Genomic DNA, 15,716 nt, shown 5'->3' on the forward strand with positions numbered 1-15,716 from the left:
TAAAGAAACATCTTAACAGGACTTAAACTTACTCACAAATTAGCAAGACTTTAACTGCTGAGAACTCCAGAAGATCTTTCATTTTTTCCTTCAGTTCTTACACCTTCCAAGTTTGCTTTTGACAACTTATAATTTTGCATCAGTCATCTTTTCAACCCCCTGGCTCCTTGTCAGTGAGCCCTTGTTGTAGCCCCTAAGACATAATCATTTGCCTTAGTTTCCCTCTTCAAATCCTCTGTTTGGTCCTAGAATAAAAATGACAGTTACTGAATACTTTACCTGTCCTTACACCTGGATTACTCTCATCTCCTATCTAAGAGTCATACGACAAGATGAACTGCATGTCATTTAGTCTAGATTCTGATGAAATGTTTAGTTCTCACCAGCAATTGCAAACTTGATCATTTTATAGATTCAGTGCTGATTATATCATCTTCCAGGCTTAGATTTTGGAGAACATGTTCTGCTTCTTATGAATTTGGGACAACCATGCACAGCTTAGTAAACACAGTTGCCCCGGTACCATGCTCTGGCATTAATGTATTGTCAAATTATGGAAAGAAGTAGCTCCATTTGACCAGCAAGTTTGTGAAGAAATATGTGTGAGAAATAACATGAGTTAGAGTGCTGTAATCAGAGAAGCTTTAATTTATAAAGAGTTATGTAATAATATAGAATGACCTAATGTCCTCCACGTGTATAGAGGAGACTCGCAGTTATCCCTCACTTTGCAAAAGTTCACTTGAGCCACTTTGCTTTTATGAAGGCCAACGTTAGGACTTGTTTTCACTAACTGAAAGAAATCAGCAGGGGATGTTGTTTATAAATTTTTTGTTGCCATATTAATGTTGGTCTTTTGTAAAAGTGAAGTGACATAACTCAAAATTTCAAAAAGAGGAAAAACTTGTAGTGCTGAAATGATTACCTGAAATGAGGCAAGGCTACAACAAGTTTGACAACATCTTCTGGAAGGTTAAAGTGAATCATTAAGACTGCATGTAACTTTTCTTATCTATAAACAGAAACATACCAGAGACAATTGTGATTCATTAAGACTGAGTTTTAAAGACCTAGATTGGAAGTTTGTAGCTGGAACCTTTGAAAAGAAGGTGCATTTCAGTGTAATAGTTCCTGACACACTTTCTGGGGTAAGCATGTGTGATATGAGGCAAGTAATTATTAAATTTCTCTTGGCTTCAATTTGCTTCTCTGTAAAATGGGGAACCTAATAATGGAATTACCAGTATAGTGCATGGATGAATCAACTGAAACTGAATATGCTTGATAGATAGTAAGGTGTTCATTTAGTGTAAAAATATGTATCAGACCAATAGAGTAATAGCTTTGGAACATAAATATATACCTTTTTGTTTAATTGGATGAAAGTAAGTTTACACTTTTTGTTTCAAATGGCTCTTCAAGTCTTGGTATCAAAAAAGTAAACATTTTCTTTATATTCAAGAAAAATTGTGAGCCATAGGGATGTTTATTTAAAACCAAATTAACAGTAACCTGTAATTTCTGGTTTATTTGTTGTTGTATGAAAATATAGAAAGGAGAGAAAGATTTTGAATTATTCTTTCCTCCTTTTGTGGGGTCTCTCTTTTTGCTTTTGGTAAATGCATAGTGCAGGGGGGTAAAAATCAGCAGTGATTCTTTCAAACAACTGTTTCCTCCCCATGTACATATCTAAGAATTTCTATCCCTTATTGGCTTTGCCAAGAAGAAGCAAAATCAAGAGTTCTGGGATGAAGTGCTATGGAAAATCCAATTTCATCCAACAAACATGTATGAAAAATTTGGTAAAGTAGCAGTAAGACTCTGGAGTAAAACACTCTACAATCAAACTAGGGGTTTATAGCTGTTTTCCCCATTGGCTATTCTAAAGCTATAAACATGAACATTAAATCTTTGGTAAAGTGCATTACAAATCATCAACATGCCTAATAAATGCCTAGTCAATATTAAACACTCAACAAATGTTAGTCTCTGAGCCATTTATTTCTCTCAGTGATCTGCAAAATTTCTTAATTTTTTTTTTCACAATTTACAAAATGTATAACCCTCCCATGTATATAAATCATCAGTTTCTTGGCATCATGAACAGCCTAAGTTACTCTCCTCCTCAACAAACTCCTCATGGCATTTTTCACCTCTGTGTTTCTCACTGTGTAAATGATAGGATTTAACATAGGAATGAATATTGCAAAGAACATAGTCACCAACTTGTCTACAGGGTAGGTGGCCACAGGACGTGTGTAGGTGAATATACAAGGGACAAAAAAGAGTATCATAACTATAAAGTGGGAGCCGCAGGTAGAGAGGGCCTTGCGTCGCCCTTCAGAGCCGTGGGACTTCAGGGAGCTCAGGATGACTATGTAGGAGATGAGTAGCATGGAAAAAATGAGTAAGCACATGCCCCCACTGTTGGCTGCCACCACCACTCCAAGCCTGTAGGTGTCACTGCAGGCAAGTTTCAACAGTGAGAAGAAATCACACCTGAAGTGGTCAATGACATTGGGACCACAGAAGGTCAAGTCAAATGCAAAAACCATCTGCACAGTGGCATGTAGGACTCCCCCAATCCAGGCCACCACCACTAGGAGCTGACAGAGCCTCTGTCGCATGATAGTTGAGTAGTGCAGAGGCTTGCAGATGGCCACATAGCGGTCATAGGCCGTAACAACCAGGATGATGATCTCTGATCCTCCCAGGAAATGTTCCACAAAGATCTGAGTCATGCAGCCACCCCAGGAGATGGTTCCCCTCTGGTACAGTATGTCAATGAGCATTTTAGGAGTTGTGACAGAACTGAAGAGGGCATCAATAAAGGATAAATAGGTGAGGAAGAAGTACATGGGAGCTGAAAGTGCAGGGCTGAGGGAGATGGTGATGACCATGAGCAGGTTGGCCAGCATCGTAAATAGGAAAATGAGCAAAAAGGCAATGAAGAGTATTTTCTGCAGGTGTGGATTCTGCGTGAGTCCCAGGAGAACAAATTCAGTCACATTCTTCGGAGGCATGAGGCAGTCCAGTCAGCAAGTGACACCTTCCTGGGGCCTAAATTATCTATAAGAATAAAGAATGATACCCATTAATCCTGAAAGAATTGTGATCTGAATATTGTGGTACAAAAACAGAGCAGTCACGCTACCTGTGGAGCGTGTCCTTGACACTCCTGCCTCAGTGCTTGTTTCAGTTCTCTCTTACGTCCTCCATGATGTTTCCATCTCTTCAGACACCTCGGAGCTGTCACCTGTGAAACATCTATAGGGCAGCATTTGAAGGGTAATTTACTGTGAAAGTTCTGGGCTTTCTACACGATATCTGGATTCTCTTTCTTCTTCCAGCTCCGTATGACTCTGCTCAGTCATCTCTGTGTCCCCCGGTTTTGATTCCTCCTTTGTGTCTGTGGGCTTACAAATTGTAATTCTCAGTTGTATTTTGTAAGCTGAGAGCTGCTGCACACAGGTAAGAGGTATTTCTTCTCCCATGAAAATTTATACCTGAATCCTCACTTTAACCATGGAAAGAAAGACATCATCAATAAATATCTACCATAAGCAGGTACTTTAGGGAAATGTATATGTCATTGGCAACTCACTCTCCTTGGTACCTACCAGAACTCATAAGGTATCCAGGTGTGTTTCCTCACTGCACCTACCACAGTGCCTGGCATAATGTCTGCACTGCCTGAAACCCACTAGGTAATGAGTGAGCACTTGGTGAATTGCCATTCTCCATGGGTAACAATACACCTGCTTCCCCAGACCAAAAACCTACAATGAATTCAAGTATTCTCATCCTCCTGCTCTGTTTATCACACTCTCTACTTTATGAGAAACATAAATAAACATTTGAACATAAACTATAATCCAGTTTAACATTTTCAAATACACTTATAGGGTAAATATGAAATATTAATTACCTCTAAGAAAGAATATATTAGTGGGTCATTTTACTTTCTAGATGATTATAGTGTTTGCAAATCTATAGTTTTTAGTCTTCAAAAGTTGTTCCACATACAATTTAACAAAGTCATATTCAGTAAATTTACAGCTTTCATAGATTTGAGTTAAAAAAAAAAACCTCTTGCATAGGTGTTCAATACACAAGGATCTATCAAGGAAAAAAAATCCCTATTTTCAAAATTCTAAAAATAAAAATTTAATGTGGAGAACAAAAAGAAATAGTCCACTAGGTAACGTAGAGAGGTAGGTAATGTACTATATATCTACATATATACACACATAACCCCGACACATGCAAAATCTATTACTATAAATGCCTATGTCAAATTCATTCACCCAACAAATATTTATTGGATACTTACTATGTATATTAATGTATGTTTGTTTACACAATCATGATAAGTGTCCTTGTTAAATGTCCTTAGTGACTGAAGTTTCATTACCAAACAGCAGCAACTCATCCCTCCATGATGTGAATGACCTTCCCATTCCTTTATGTTTCTGCGACAGACGTTCTCATGCCTTCTTCTCCCATCTTCCCATAGCATCCATCGTCCATCGTTCCCAGTTACAGGACACTGCACTACTAATAGAATGAGGAAATCTGGGGACATAAATTTCCCAAAGAATAGAGAAAACATAAACAAAACAAGATGTATTCTGCCAAAAGTATGTCTTTTCATTTCAAAGATAAATGGATAAAGAGCTTTATTTTTATTTAATTTTTAATTTCAAAAATGTTCTAATTGAGTTATAGCCAGTTTATAATGTTATGTCAATTTCTGGTGTATAGCACAATTCTTCAGTCATACATGAATAAACATATATTCATTTTCATATTCTTTTTCACCATGACCTACTACAAGATATTGAATATATTTCCCTGCACTATACAGTATGAATTTGTTTATCTATTTTATATATGCCAGTCAGTATCTGTGAATCTCAAACTCCCTGTTCATTCCCTCCCACCCCTCCCCTAGCAACCACAAGTCTGTATTCTATGTGAATCTGTTTCTGTCTTATATATAAATTCATTTGCCTTTTAAAAAGAGCTTTATTTTTTAATTTCCCAAGCTGGAAAATGTATCCATATGTGAAAACAAAGTGCATCAGCTTCATTGCATTCCATTATTCTCTGGCTGACTTACCCTACAGGTCAGAAAAGAGTATATTATACATATAGTAAGAATTAGACATAATTAATAAAATCAGTTTAGAAATAATTGAAGAAATAAAAATTTCTTTTTTCTTTTATCTTTGGCTCCACAATACTCTTTCTAGAAATAAACCCTAAAGAAAAACATTCTTAAAACATAAAAATAATTATTTATAAATGTATTCAACACAACTATTAAGACCTGTGGAAAATTTAGAAACTACATGGACCGTTCAACATTGGAGAAATGGATAATTAAAATATGGTGCATCTCTTTGATTGATGTGTAGTTTTTAACAGAAGTGTTTTAAAAATTGTATAATATCATAGGAGATTCTTACATTGTATTATTAAGTAGGAAAAAATGATGCAAATTTGCACTATATAATTATTATAACTAATTTAATTCTAACTATATTATTCCTATAGCTAAGTTAAATACATATCACTGAGAAAATAAATCCAAACATTTTTTGTTTGAAGTTGGTGGTATTGCAGTTGAGTCGATCTTTCTTGATGTTTTGCATGTTGAAGAGGGATTGAGATCTCAGATTGGTGAGGATGACAGGTGATTATATAACTTGTAAGATTCATTTAAACTTGGAAATCTATGATTATGTGATTTCAGGGGAAAAGGAAACCTTACCTATGAAGTTGTCTGACGTAGCTCCATGGCCAGGGCCCCAGGCAGCGTTAGTTCACCAAGAAAGAAAGAAAGTTGTAAGACGAAAAATGCCAACTAGCTCAGCTACAATCAGTGTCTTTGCTGATTTACCTTTGGATAAAGTATTTCTCTTGAGCCTTAAAAGTGCTACCACACTTCCTGCTTGCAGGCCAGTTTGGTGAAGTTTCTCAGCTGTGGCTGATTGGACCTCAGGGGCATTTCACCATCATTAGGAGATCTTGCCAGCAACACGAGAACTTCACAATAGAACTCCTATAGCACTCGTCTTTAATTTTGAACTCCTCATTAAGTCTACATGAAGACAAAACACCATGATTAAAGAAAAAAAATAATTTTACCACTTCTGAGTTTATGTATTGATAACAAATGTGTATAATACGGAGGCTCAATATTAACTATTATATGAATTAATAATTTGGGTGGGTAACTATCTGATTTAAACATTTTCATGAATGTATTCTATATTTCAATTGATCTACAATTAACGCTAATCACAGCTTTAAATATTGTTTTCAGACGTACATTAAGTGACAATTATGAACCTTATTATAATATTAGCACTTTATGCCTAATAAAGTTCACAGCAATTTTCAAAGTAGTTGGATCTTGTCTCGTTCTGGAATTGAGATGACATGGTAATGACAATGATGAAAATAATTTCATCCTTCAGTTACATTCAGAGATGGTAGAATGCATTTCTTTCAACTATTTAAACTAAATCTCATAATATTCCTATGGAATAGAAAAAAATAAGCATCAATATTCACAATTTACAGCAAGTTTACATTACGGCAGGAAAATATGAACACCATTTGTGGTGGGGAAATAAGAAGCCAGGCCGCTAAATTCTGGGCCAGGATTCTTATGTTTCATTTATAGTTTTGTGACTCAAGTGTCATGATACTCATGCTGCCACCTATTGTAAGACCTATTACAATTACCTACTAAAATAAACACAATTGATATTTGAAATTATTTAAAAAATAGATTCAGTCCAATTCAACTTATGAATATTCCTATACAGAACCACACTAAATCACCATGTTCCAATATGCTTGAATTAATAATAAGAAAAAAATTGTACATAACTCTGGATTGGCTCCAAAGAATGTGGTGACTGTGAGCAGCACGTGTCATGAAGGGAAAGAGTTTAAGAAAACTGAAACCACATGAGTAAACCTGGTTTGACTAGACACTTTATTATTATAGTGTCAAAATAACACTTGTGATGTTAGATGCCAAAGATTGTATGAATGAGGGCCTGAAACTATCTATAGAACTATGGGGAATATGGATTTTCCTGAAGTGTCATCATGAAAATGTCTTTCAACTTGAATTTGTCTGTCAACTCTGTAACGAAAGCCAGAGTCAGATCAGAGAATTAACATGTACAGACAGTCATCATTCCAACCTCATAAAAGCTTGACATCCCTTCACAATGGCCCATTAAGTGGTCTTCCAGCCTCTACTTGAATAGCTACAGTTTTGGGCAGAGAGATTGCTTTAGAAACCCAACCTCTGCCTAGTATAGCTCCCCAAGCCCTAGAGAGGCAAGACTTGGAAGGAGAACAGAGATAGGTATAAAGCAGTGAGGACCGTCCAGGAAAATAATTTTTCAAAAAAGGAGTTCCTGGAGCTATACCAGGAAAGTCTGTACCCAGAATACAAATCCAAGGCCAGAGTGTTGTAAACCCTGAAGAGAGAACAATACAGATTCTCAAACTTGAAGAGTAAATCAGAAAGAAACAGAAGAAATTTTATACAGATTTTACCACAGTTGATCAGAAATTAGGTGAGGAATGGATTAACCATGATATGTTCAGGGACTAATTTCACAAAAACAAGATATCTGCCAAAGTGTTTTGATGACATTTCCCTAAGTAGAGGAACATGTTCTCAATATAACAAAGCACACAAGAGCAGAGTTCATGCTGTGTTAGTCTAATCCAGAGACAATTTTATCACAGAAGAACATCTCTGAAGTTGTTTACCAGAAACAGAAAAGTTTTGGGAGGTGGACTGTGGTCTCATAACTCTTCCAGTTTTACCTCCAATTGAAGCAGAAAAAAAAAATAACTATATTTATGGCAACAAACATATTGGCTCAGGCAAAATCACAGAACGTGGAAACACCTTCCAACTTACCCAAATAAACTACTTGTAGAAATAGGGGAGGGTGTTTAAGGTTATGGAAAAAAAAATGATGGTACAATCTGAAATAAAACCCATCTCTTGATGCTGAAGATGGTGTTCTTACTCTCCATTATGTTTTCATAACCATAATATGCTTGCTAAATAAATAACTTAGGAAATGACGATCAGCAAAGACCTAAAGAGAAGTCACTACATCACCCCAAAAATAAGAATGCCTCAATGACAGTCTCCACAATGTGGCCAATGTTCAGATCTGTGTTTTGGTGTTTTCACATCAATAAAACAAGGAGTGGAGTGGGGAGAATAGATAGGCAGAGTCTAAAGACAACATATCATGGCTTAAGTCCACTGAGTCTCATTTTCTTCTTTTATGAAATGGAGTAAAATCCTCTCTAATAATACACGTTGCTACATTAAGAAAGTTAAAGTATATAAAGAACTTCTCAAAATCTATGCTTCATGGCTGGCCTTTAACAACAGTTAGCTCATTTCCCTTGCTAAATTCTTAATAATTTCACTGAATTGAAAATCCAGATTAAACCAACATATTTTTAACACACTAGAGCCAAACTTTATTTATGTCATTAATTTTTAGAAGAAACATAATCTATCCTTTATTTGTTATTTTAAGTATCAGAAATAATCAGGTGATACTCTGTCCTCAGGAGAGACTATTGATGATGAATTGAAGGGAACATCTTAACAAGCTTTAACCTTACTCACCAACCAGTGAGACTTTATCCACTAAGACCACCAGACTGCCTTGTATTTCCTCCTTCAGTTCTTGCACCTTCCAAGTTTGCTACTGACAGTTTATAATTTGTGCCTAATTAATCCTCTCACCCCTCCACTGAGCCCTTGGGATAGCCCCTAAGACACAATCACTGGCTTCAGTTTCCCTCTTCAAATTCTCCATTTGGCCTTAGAATGGAAATAACGTTTAACCAACACTTTTTCTATCCTTAGCCCTGATTTACTCTCATCTTCTATCTAATAATCATACAACAAAGTGAACCACACATCGTTTAGTTTAGATTATGCTGAAGTGTTTAATTCTCACCAGCAATTGCAAATATGACCATATAAATAGATGAGGTGCTGGGAAAAGGTTCTGTCTCTTATGAATTGGAGACAGCCATACCCACCTTAGTAAACACAGTCACCCCAGTACCATGCTCTGGCTTTACTGCATGGTCAAATTATGGAAGAAATAGCTCCATTTGATCATTGAGTTTGAGAAAGGAGTATCTGTGAGAACTACATGTGCAAGAGTGGTGTAGCAGAGAAGCTTTGTTTTATAAAGAGTTATGTAACAAAGTAGAATGACCTGGTATTCTCCACGCACATAGAGGAGCAGTGCGGTTACCCCACTTTCTGAAAGTTCACTTTAGCCACTTTTTTTTAATGAAGACCAATATTAGTACTTTAGTACTTATTTTCAATAACTGAAAGAAGTCTGAAGGTGATTCTTCTTTAAAAGAAGACATATGACGTCATACTAATATTGGTCTTTTGTGAAAGTGAAATGGCATAACTCAAACTTTCAAAGAGAGGAAAAAAATGCGTAGTGCTGAAATGGACAGCTACATGTGAGGCAAGGCTACAGCAAATCTGACACCATCTTCTTGAAGGACAAAGTTTTTAAATTAAGATTCCGTATAATTTTTTAATCTATAGACCTAAACGTACCACAAACAATTGTGTTCCAATTGAAAGAGAGTAAGACTGAGTTTTAAAGACCTGTGTTGGAATTTGATAGTTGAAATTTGTGAAAGGAAGGTGCATTTCAGTGTGACAGTCCCTGACACACTAGATAGGGTAGCCATGCATGATGTGAGGCAAGTAAATTAGTAAACCTCTCCTGGGTTCAATTTACTTCCCTGTAAGTTGGAGATAATGATCATGGAATAACCAGTTGAGTCCGTGGATGAATCAACTGAAGTGACTCTGCCTGATAGATAATAAAGTGTTAATGTAATGCAAACAAGTGTATCAGACTCATAGGTCATTACTTTTGGAACCTAACCATAGGCTATTCTGTTGAATTTTGGTAAAAGAATGATTATCTCTGTTTCAATTGGCTCCTCCAGTCTTGCTATGTAAAATTAAAACATTTCCTTTATATTCATGAAAACTGGGAGCCATAGGATATTTAAGAAAAAGGAGCAAACTAAAAGTAATCTCAAAATTTCAGACTTGTTTTTTTGCCAAAAAAGAATTGGCGATAGATAGTGAATTATCTTTTCCTTCTTTTGCAGGTATCTCCCTTTTTACTTTTGGTAAATTCATAGCATACACATACATACAAAATAAGCAGTGATTCCTTCATGCAAATGTCCTTTAATCAAGTATCTAAGAACGAGAATAAGAACTTCTATCCCTTAATTGATCACCACAGGCTAAGCAAAACTAGAAAAACTTCTGATATTAAATTCCTAAGGAAAGGTGAACTCCATCCAAATAATATACCTGAAGAATTTTGTAAAGTAGAACAAAGAATCTAGAGAAAAACACATATTCAACTATATTCATCATACTAGGGGTTTATGGTTGTTCTCTTCATTGACTATTCTGAAGCTTTAATTCTGAACATTGAAGCCTTGGTAAAGTATATTACAAATTATCAAAACATCTAAAAAATGACTAGCCAATATTAAATGATTGACAAACACTAGTTTATGGACCTTTTTTATCTGTCAATGATCTGCAAAATTTCTTTGCTTTCCTGCACAATTTACAACATGTATAATCCTCACGTGTATATAAATCATCAGTTTCTTGTCATCATGAACAGCCTAAGTTACTCTCCTCTTCAACAAACTCCTCATGGCATTCTTCACCTCTGTGTTTCTCACTGTGTAAATGATAGGGTTTAACATGGGAGTGAATATTGCATAGAACATACTCATAAACTTGTCCACAGGGTAAGTGTCCACAGGACGCGTGTAGGTAAAAATACAAGGGGCAAAATAGAGCACCACTACTGTAAAGTGGGAGCCGCAGGTAGAGAGGGCCTTGCGTCGCCCTTCAGAGCCGTGGGACTTCAGGGAGCGCAGGACGACTATGTAGGAGATGAGTAGCATGGAAAAAATGAGTAAGCACATGCCCCCACTGTTGGCTGCCACCACCACTCCAGGCCTGTAGGTGTCACTGCAGGCAAGTTTCAACAGTGAGAAGAAATCACACATGAAGTGGTCAATGACATTGGGACCACAGAAGGTCAAGTCAAATGCAAAAACCATCTGCACAGTGGCATGTAGGATCCCCCCAAGCCAGGCCACCACCACCAGGAGCTGACAGAGCCCCTGTCGCATGATGGTCGTGTAGTGCAGAGGCTTGCAGATGGCCACATAGCGGTCATAAGCCATGACAGTGAGGACTATGACCTCTGATGCTGCCATGAAATGTTCCACAAAGAGCTGAGTAATGCAGCCACCCCAGGAGATGGTTCCCCTCTGGTACAGTAGGTCAATGAGCATTTTAGGAGTTGTGACAGAACTGAAGAGGGCATCAATAAAGGATAAATAGGTGAGGAAGAAGTACATGGGAGCTGAAAGTGCAGGGCTGAGGGAGATGGTGATGACCATGAGCAGGTTGGCCAGCATCGTAAATAGGAAAATGAGCAAAAAGACAATGAACAGTATTTTCTGCAGGTGTGGATTCTGCGTGAGTCCCAGGAGAACAAATTCAGTCACATTCTTCGGAGGCATGAGGAGATCCATTCATCAAGTAACACCTTCTTAGGGCCTGAATTACCTACAAAGAATAAGAACTGATTCCCATTAATCATGGAAGGATTGTGGTCTGAGTATCTTGATACAAAACTAGAGCAGCCACTGTACCTGTGGAGCGTGTCCTTGACACCCCTGCCTCAGTGCTTGTTTCAGTTCTCTTACGTCCTCCGTGATGTTTCCATCTCTTCAGACACCTAGTACCTGTCACCTGTAAAACATCTATAGGGCAACATTTGATGAGTAATTTACTGAGAAAATCCTGGGCTATCTACATAAGATCTGGATTCTCACGCTGGCTCCAGCTCCATGTGACTCTGCTACATCACCTCTGTGTCCTATGGTTCCGAGCCTTTCTCTGTGTTTATGAGGTTACAAACTGTAATTCTCAGATGGATCTTGTAAGCTGAGAGGTGCAGCACACAAGTAAGAGGTATTTCCTCTTCAGTGAAAATTCACATTTGAACCCTCAGCTCTAACTTTGGGAGGAAAGACACCATGAATGCATATCTCCCATAAGCAGGCAGTTTAGGGAAATATATGTAAGTAGTTGGCAACACGCTCTCCCTGGTACCTACTGGAACACACCAGCTATTCAAGTGTGTTTCCTCAGTGCACCTACCAAAGTGCCTGGCATAATGTCTGCACTGCCTGAAACCTGTTAGGTGATGAGTAAGTGCTTGGTAAATTGCCGTTCTCCATGGGTGAGAATATGCCTGCTCCCCTAGAGGGCATAAACCTACCAGTAATTCAAGTGTTCTCGTCCTTCTGCTCTGTTTATCATTACTGTCCACTTTATAAGAATCCTAAGCAAATGCTTGAAAGGAAGCTGCATATCAGGTTAATATTTTTTGGCATACTTTATGGGACAATATGAAAATATTAATTGCCTGTAAGAATGAATATGTTATTAGGCAATTTTATTTTCAAGATAATCATAGGGCTTTTTAATCCATATTTTTATTTTTCAAATTCTGTTCCACATATATGTTAACAGTCATATTCAATAAACTTACAGCTTCGGTAGACTTGGATAAAAACGTATTGCATAAATGTTCAGTTTGTGAGTATCTGCTAAGCAAAGAAATCCTTATTTTCAAAGTTCTAAAAGTAAAATTTAATATAGACAACAAAAAGTAATAGTTTGCTAAATAAGATAGAGAGGTAGGTATGGACTATACACATAAACATATATAGAAACACAACACAAACACACATGAAGTCTGTTACTATAAGGACCTATTACAAGTTCACTCATTCAACAAATCTTTATTGTACACTGATTGTGTATATTAATGTATGTGTGTTCCCATAAAGTTATAAAAAGTGTCCCTGGAAGTGCCTTTGGTAATCCCTTCCCTGCAATTTAATTACCGAACAGCAGCAACTCATCCCTCCATGATGTGAATGAACTTCCCACTCCTTTAAGCTTCTGCCACAGGCATTCTCATGCCTTCTTCTTCCATCTTCCCATAGCATCCATCGTCCATCATTCCTGGTTACAAGATACTGTATTAGTAATGGAATGAGGGAATTTGGGGACGTAAATTTCCCAAAGAAAAAACATAAGTATAATACAATGTGTTGTACAAAAAATGTGTATTTTCCTTTCAAAGATAAATGAATAAAGAGCTTTATTTTTTAATTAAACAGTATGAAAAATTTATACGTATGTGGAAACAAAGTGCAGCAGCTTCATTATATTCCTTTACTCTGTGGCTGACTCCCCAGCAGATCAGAAAAGAGAAGATTTTACATAAAGTAAGAATTATACATAATTAGTAAATGTGATTTAGAAATAACTATGAAGAAATAAATATTATTTTTCCTTTTTTCTTTGGCATCACAGTGTTCTTTATAGGGTTAAATTCTAAATGAAAATATTATAGAAGCTAAAAGTCTTCATTTACAAATATGTTCAACATAATTATTAAGAGGTGTGGAAAATTTAGAAATGACATGGGATGTTCCTCATTGCAGAAATGGATAATTAAAGTCCAGTGCATCTCTTTGACACATGCATAGTTTCTAAAAGAGATGTTTTTGAAAGTGGTGCAATGTCATAGGAAAATTTGATGTATTTTATAAAGTGGGGAAAATTGTGGATGGAAATTTGAGTTATATAGTTATTCTAATTTAATTCTAACTAATTATATTATTCTTCTAATTTAAATATATAACATTTAGAAAAAAATACCCCAAATATTTTTACTTCTAAGTTGGTAGTATTGTAGTTGAGTCATTTTTTCTTAATGTCTTGCCTGCTGAAGAGGGATTGAAATCTCAGATTGGGGGTGATGAGGGGTGATGCTATAATTTGTAAGGGCCATTTAATCTTGAGAGTCTATGAAATTATGATTTCCTGGGGAAAAAAAAATCTTACCTATGAACTTGTCTGACACAGCTCCATGGCCAGGGCCTGAGGCAGCTGTTTGTTCACCAAGAAAGCAGTAAAGATATAAGATTAAAGATGCCAACTAGCTCATCTACAGTGTGACTTTGCTGATTTATAAGTAGTACCTTTGGATAAGGCCTTTCTCTTGAGTCTTAAAAGTGCTACCACATCTCCTGTTTCTAGGCCAGTTCAGTGAAGCTTAGTAGCTGTGGTTGATTGGACCTCAGGGGCATTTCACCTCCACTAGGAGATCTTGCCAACAATCCAATTATTTCATGTAACTTAACTGCACTTCAGAGAACTTACAGCATTCATCTTCAATTTTGAACTCTTCCTTAAGTCTACATCAAGAAAAAATACTATGACAGAAAAAAATATTGGTTGGCCATTTATGAATTTAAGCAATTGAAACCAATGAGCTTTATATTAATTCTGAATATTTGCTATTACCTAAATTAATCATTGAAGTGGGTAACTATCTGTTTAAATGTTTTATTATAATACTTTGCTTTTTAATCAATCTACCATTCATGCAAATCATAATTTTAAATATTATTTCCAGATGCACATAAATGACAATTATGAATCATGTTATAATATTGACATTTCACATCAGGTAAAGTCTACAGTACTTTTTCATAGTAGTTATATCTTGCGTCAATTCTAGAATTAGACTAGCATGGTATTGAAAGTAATTCCATTCTTCAATTATATTCAGAGATGGTAGAATACATTTATTTCTGTCATGGTTTCATTTTGTAATTAATGTTGCAATGAAAGTGAGGGTACAGATATCTCTTCAGATACCTGATTTCATATTTTGGATATGCACACACACATAGGATTGCTGAATCATAGAGCAGTTTTATTTTTAATATCTTGAGAAATCTCCATAATGGCTGAACAAATTTATATTCCCACCAAAGTATAGTAGGGTTCCATTCTCTCCATGTCATCATTAAAATGTGTTGTCTGCTACATAATTCATATAACCATTCTAACAAGTGTGAGGTGACATGTCATTGTGGTTTTCACTTGCTTTTCCCTGTTGATTAGTAATGTTGTGCAAATTCTCATGTTCCTATTGGACACTTGCATGTCTTCTTTGGGAAAAATATCTGTTCGGGTGCTTTGCCCAATTTTAAATCAAGTTTTTTATTTTAATTTAGTTGTAGAAGTTCTTTATATATTTTAGATATTAATTCATTATGAAATATGTGATTTACAAATATTTTATCCCAATCCATAAGTTACCTTTTCATTCTTTGATTGTATTCTTTGATATAAAATTAGTCTGAATTTAAAACTTGATATCCTGGACTTCAATCTTATGTCAGGATGAGATGAGACTTAACTGGTCTGAGAGCTTTGCCTCCTCTACCTGGGAGCCCTGAGCTGCCATTTTGCAAGTCTGACAACCTCAATAGGCAGACATTGTCTACATTACCCTACATCTACATGTATAAGAAAGAGACCAAGAAAAGTCCAGTCTTGTAGTTATCCCTGTCAAGGCACCATGCATATAAGTGCATCTTGGACTCTCCTTAAAGTCCAGGAATCAGATGAATGCCAGGGCATGGCCTCAGTGCACGCCATAAGAAACAGAAGAATTATTCAGACA

General features: G+C 36.3%; 2 protein-coding genes across 2 annotated transcripts; both read right to left on the reverse strand.

Annotated features, from left to right (window-relative positions):
• Window positions 1-2,108: 2,108 nt before the first annotated feature.
• Window positions 2,109-3,035, reverse strand: LOC102507587 (olfactory receptor 140; the record flags this gene model as incomplete). Its single annotated transcript, XM_032490485.1, has 1 exon — window positions 2,109-3,035. A coding segment is annotated over one exon (927 nt), but the record flags the coding sequence as incomplete, so codon positions are not given.
• A 7,729-nt stretch (window positions 3,036-10,764) lies between these two features.
• LOC102511370 (olfactory receptor 140) lies at window positions 10,765-11,691 on the reverse strand. Its single transcript, XM_032488683.1, has one exon. The coding sequence runs from the start codon at window positions 11,689-11,691 to the stop codon at window positions 10,765-10,767; it is 927 nt and encodes a 308-aa protein (XP_032344574.1).
• Window positions 11,692-15,716: the final 4,025 nt, after the last annotated feature.

Source organism: Camelus ferus, chromosome 10 (genome assembly GCF_009834535.1).
Source record: "Camelus ferus isolate YT-003-E chromosome 10, BCGSAC_Cfer_1.0, whole genome shotgun sequence".
NCBI classification, from domain to species: Eukaryota; Metazoa; Chordata; class Mammalia; order Artiodactyla; family Camelidae; genus Camelus; species Camelus ferus.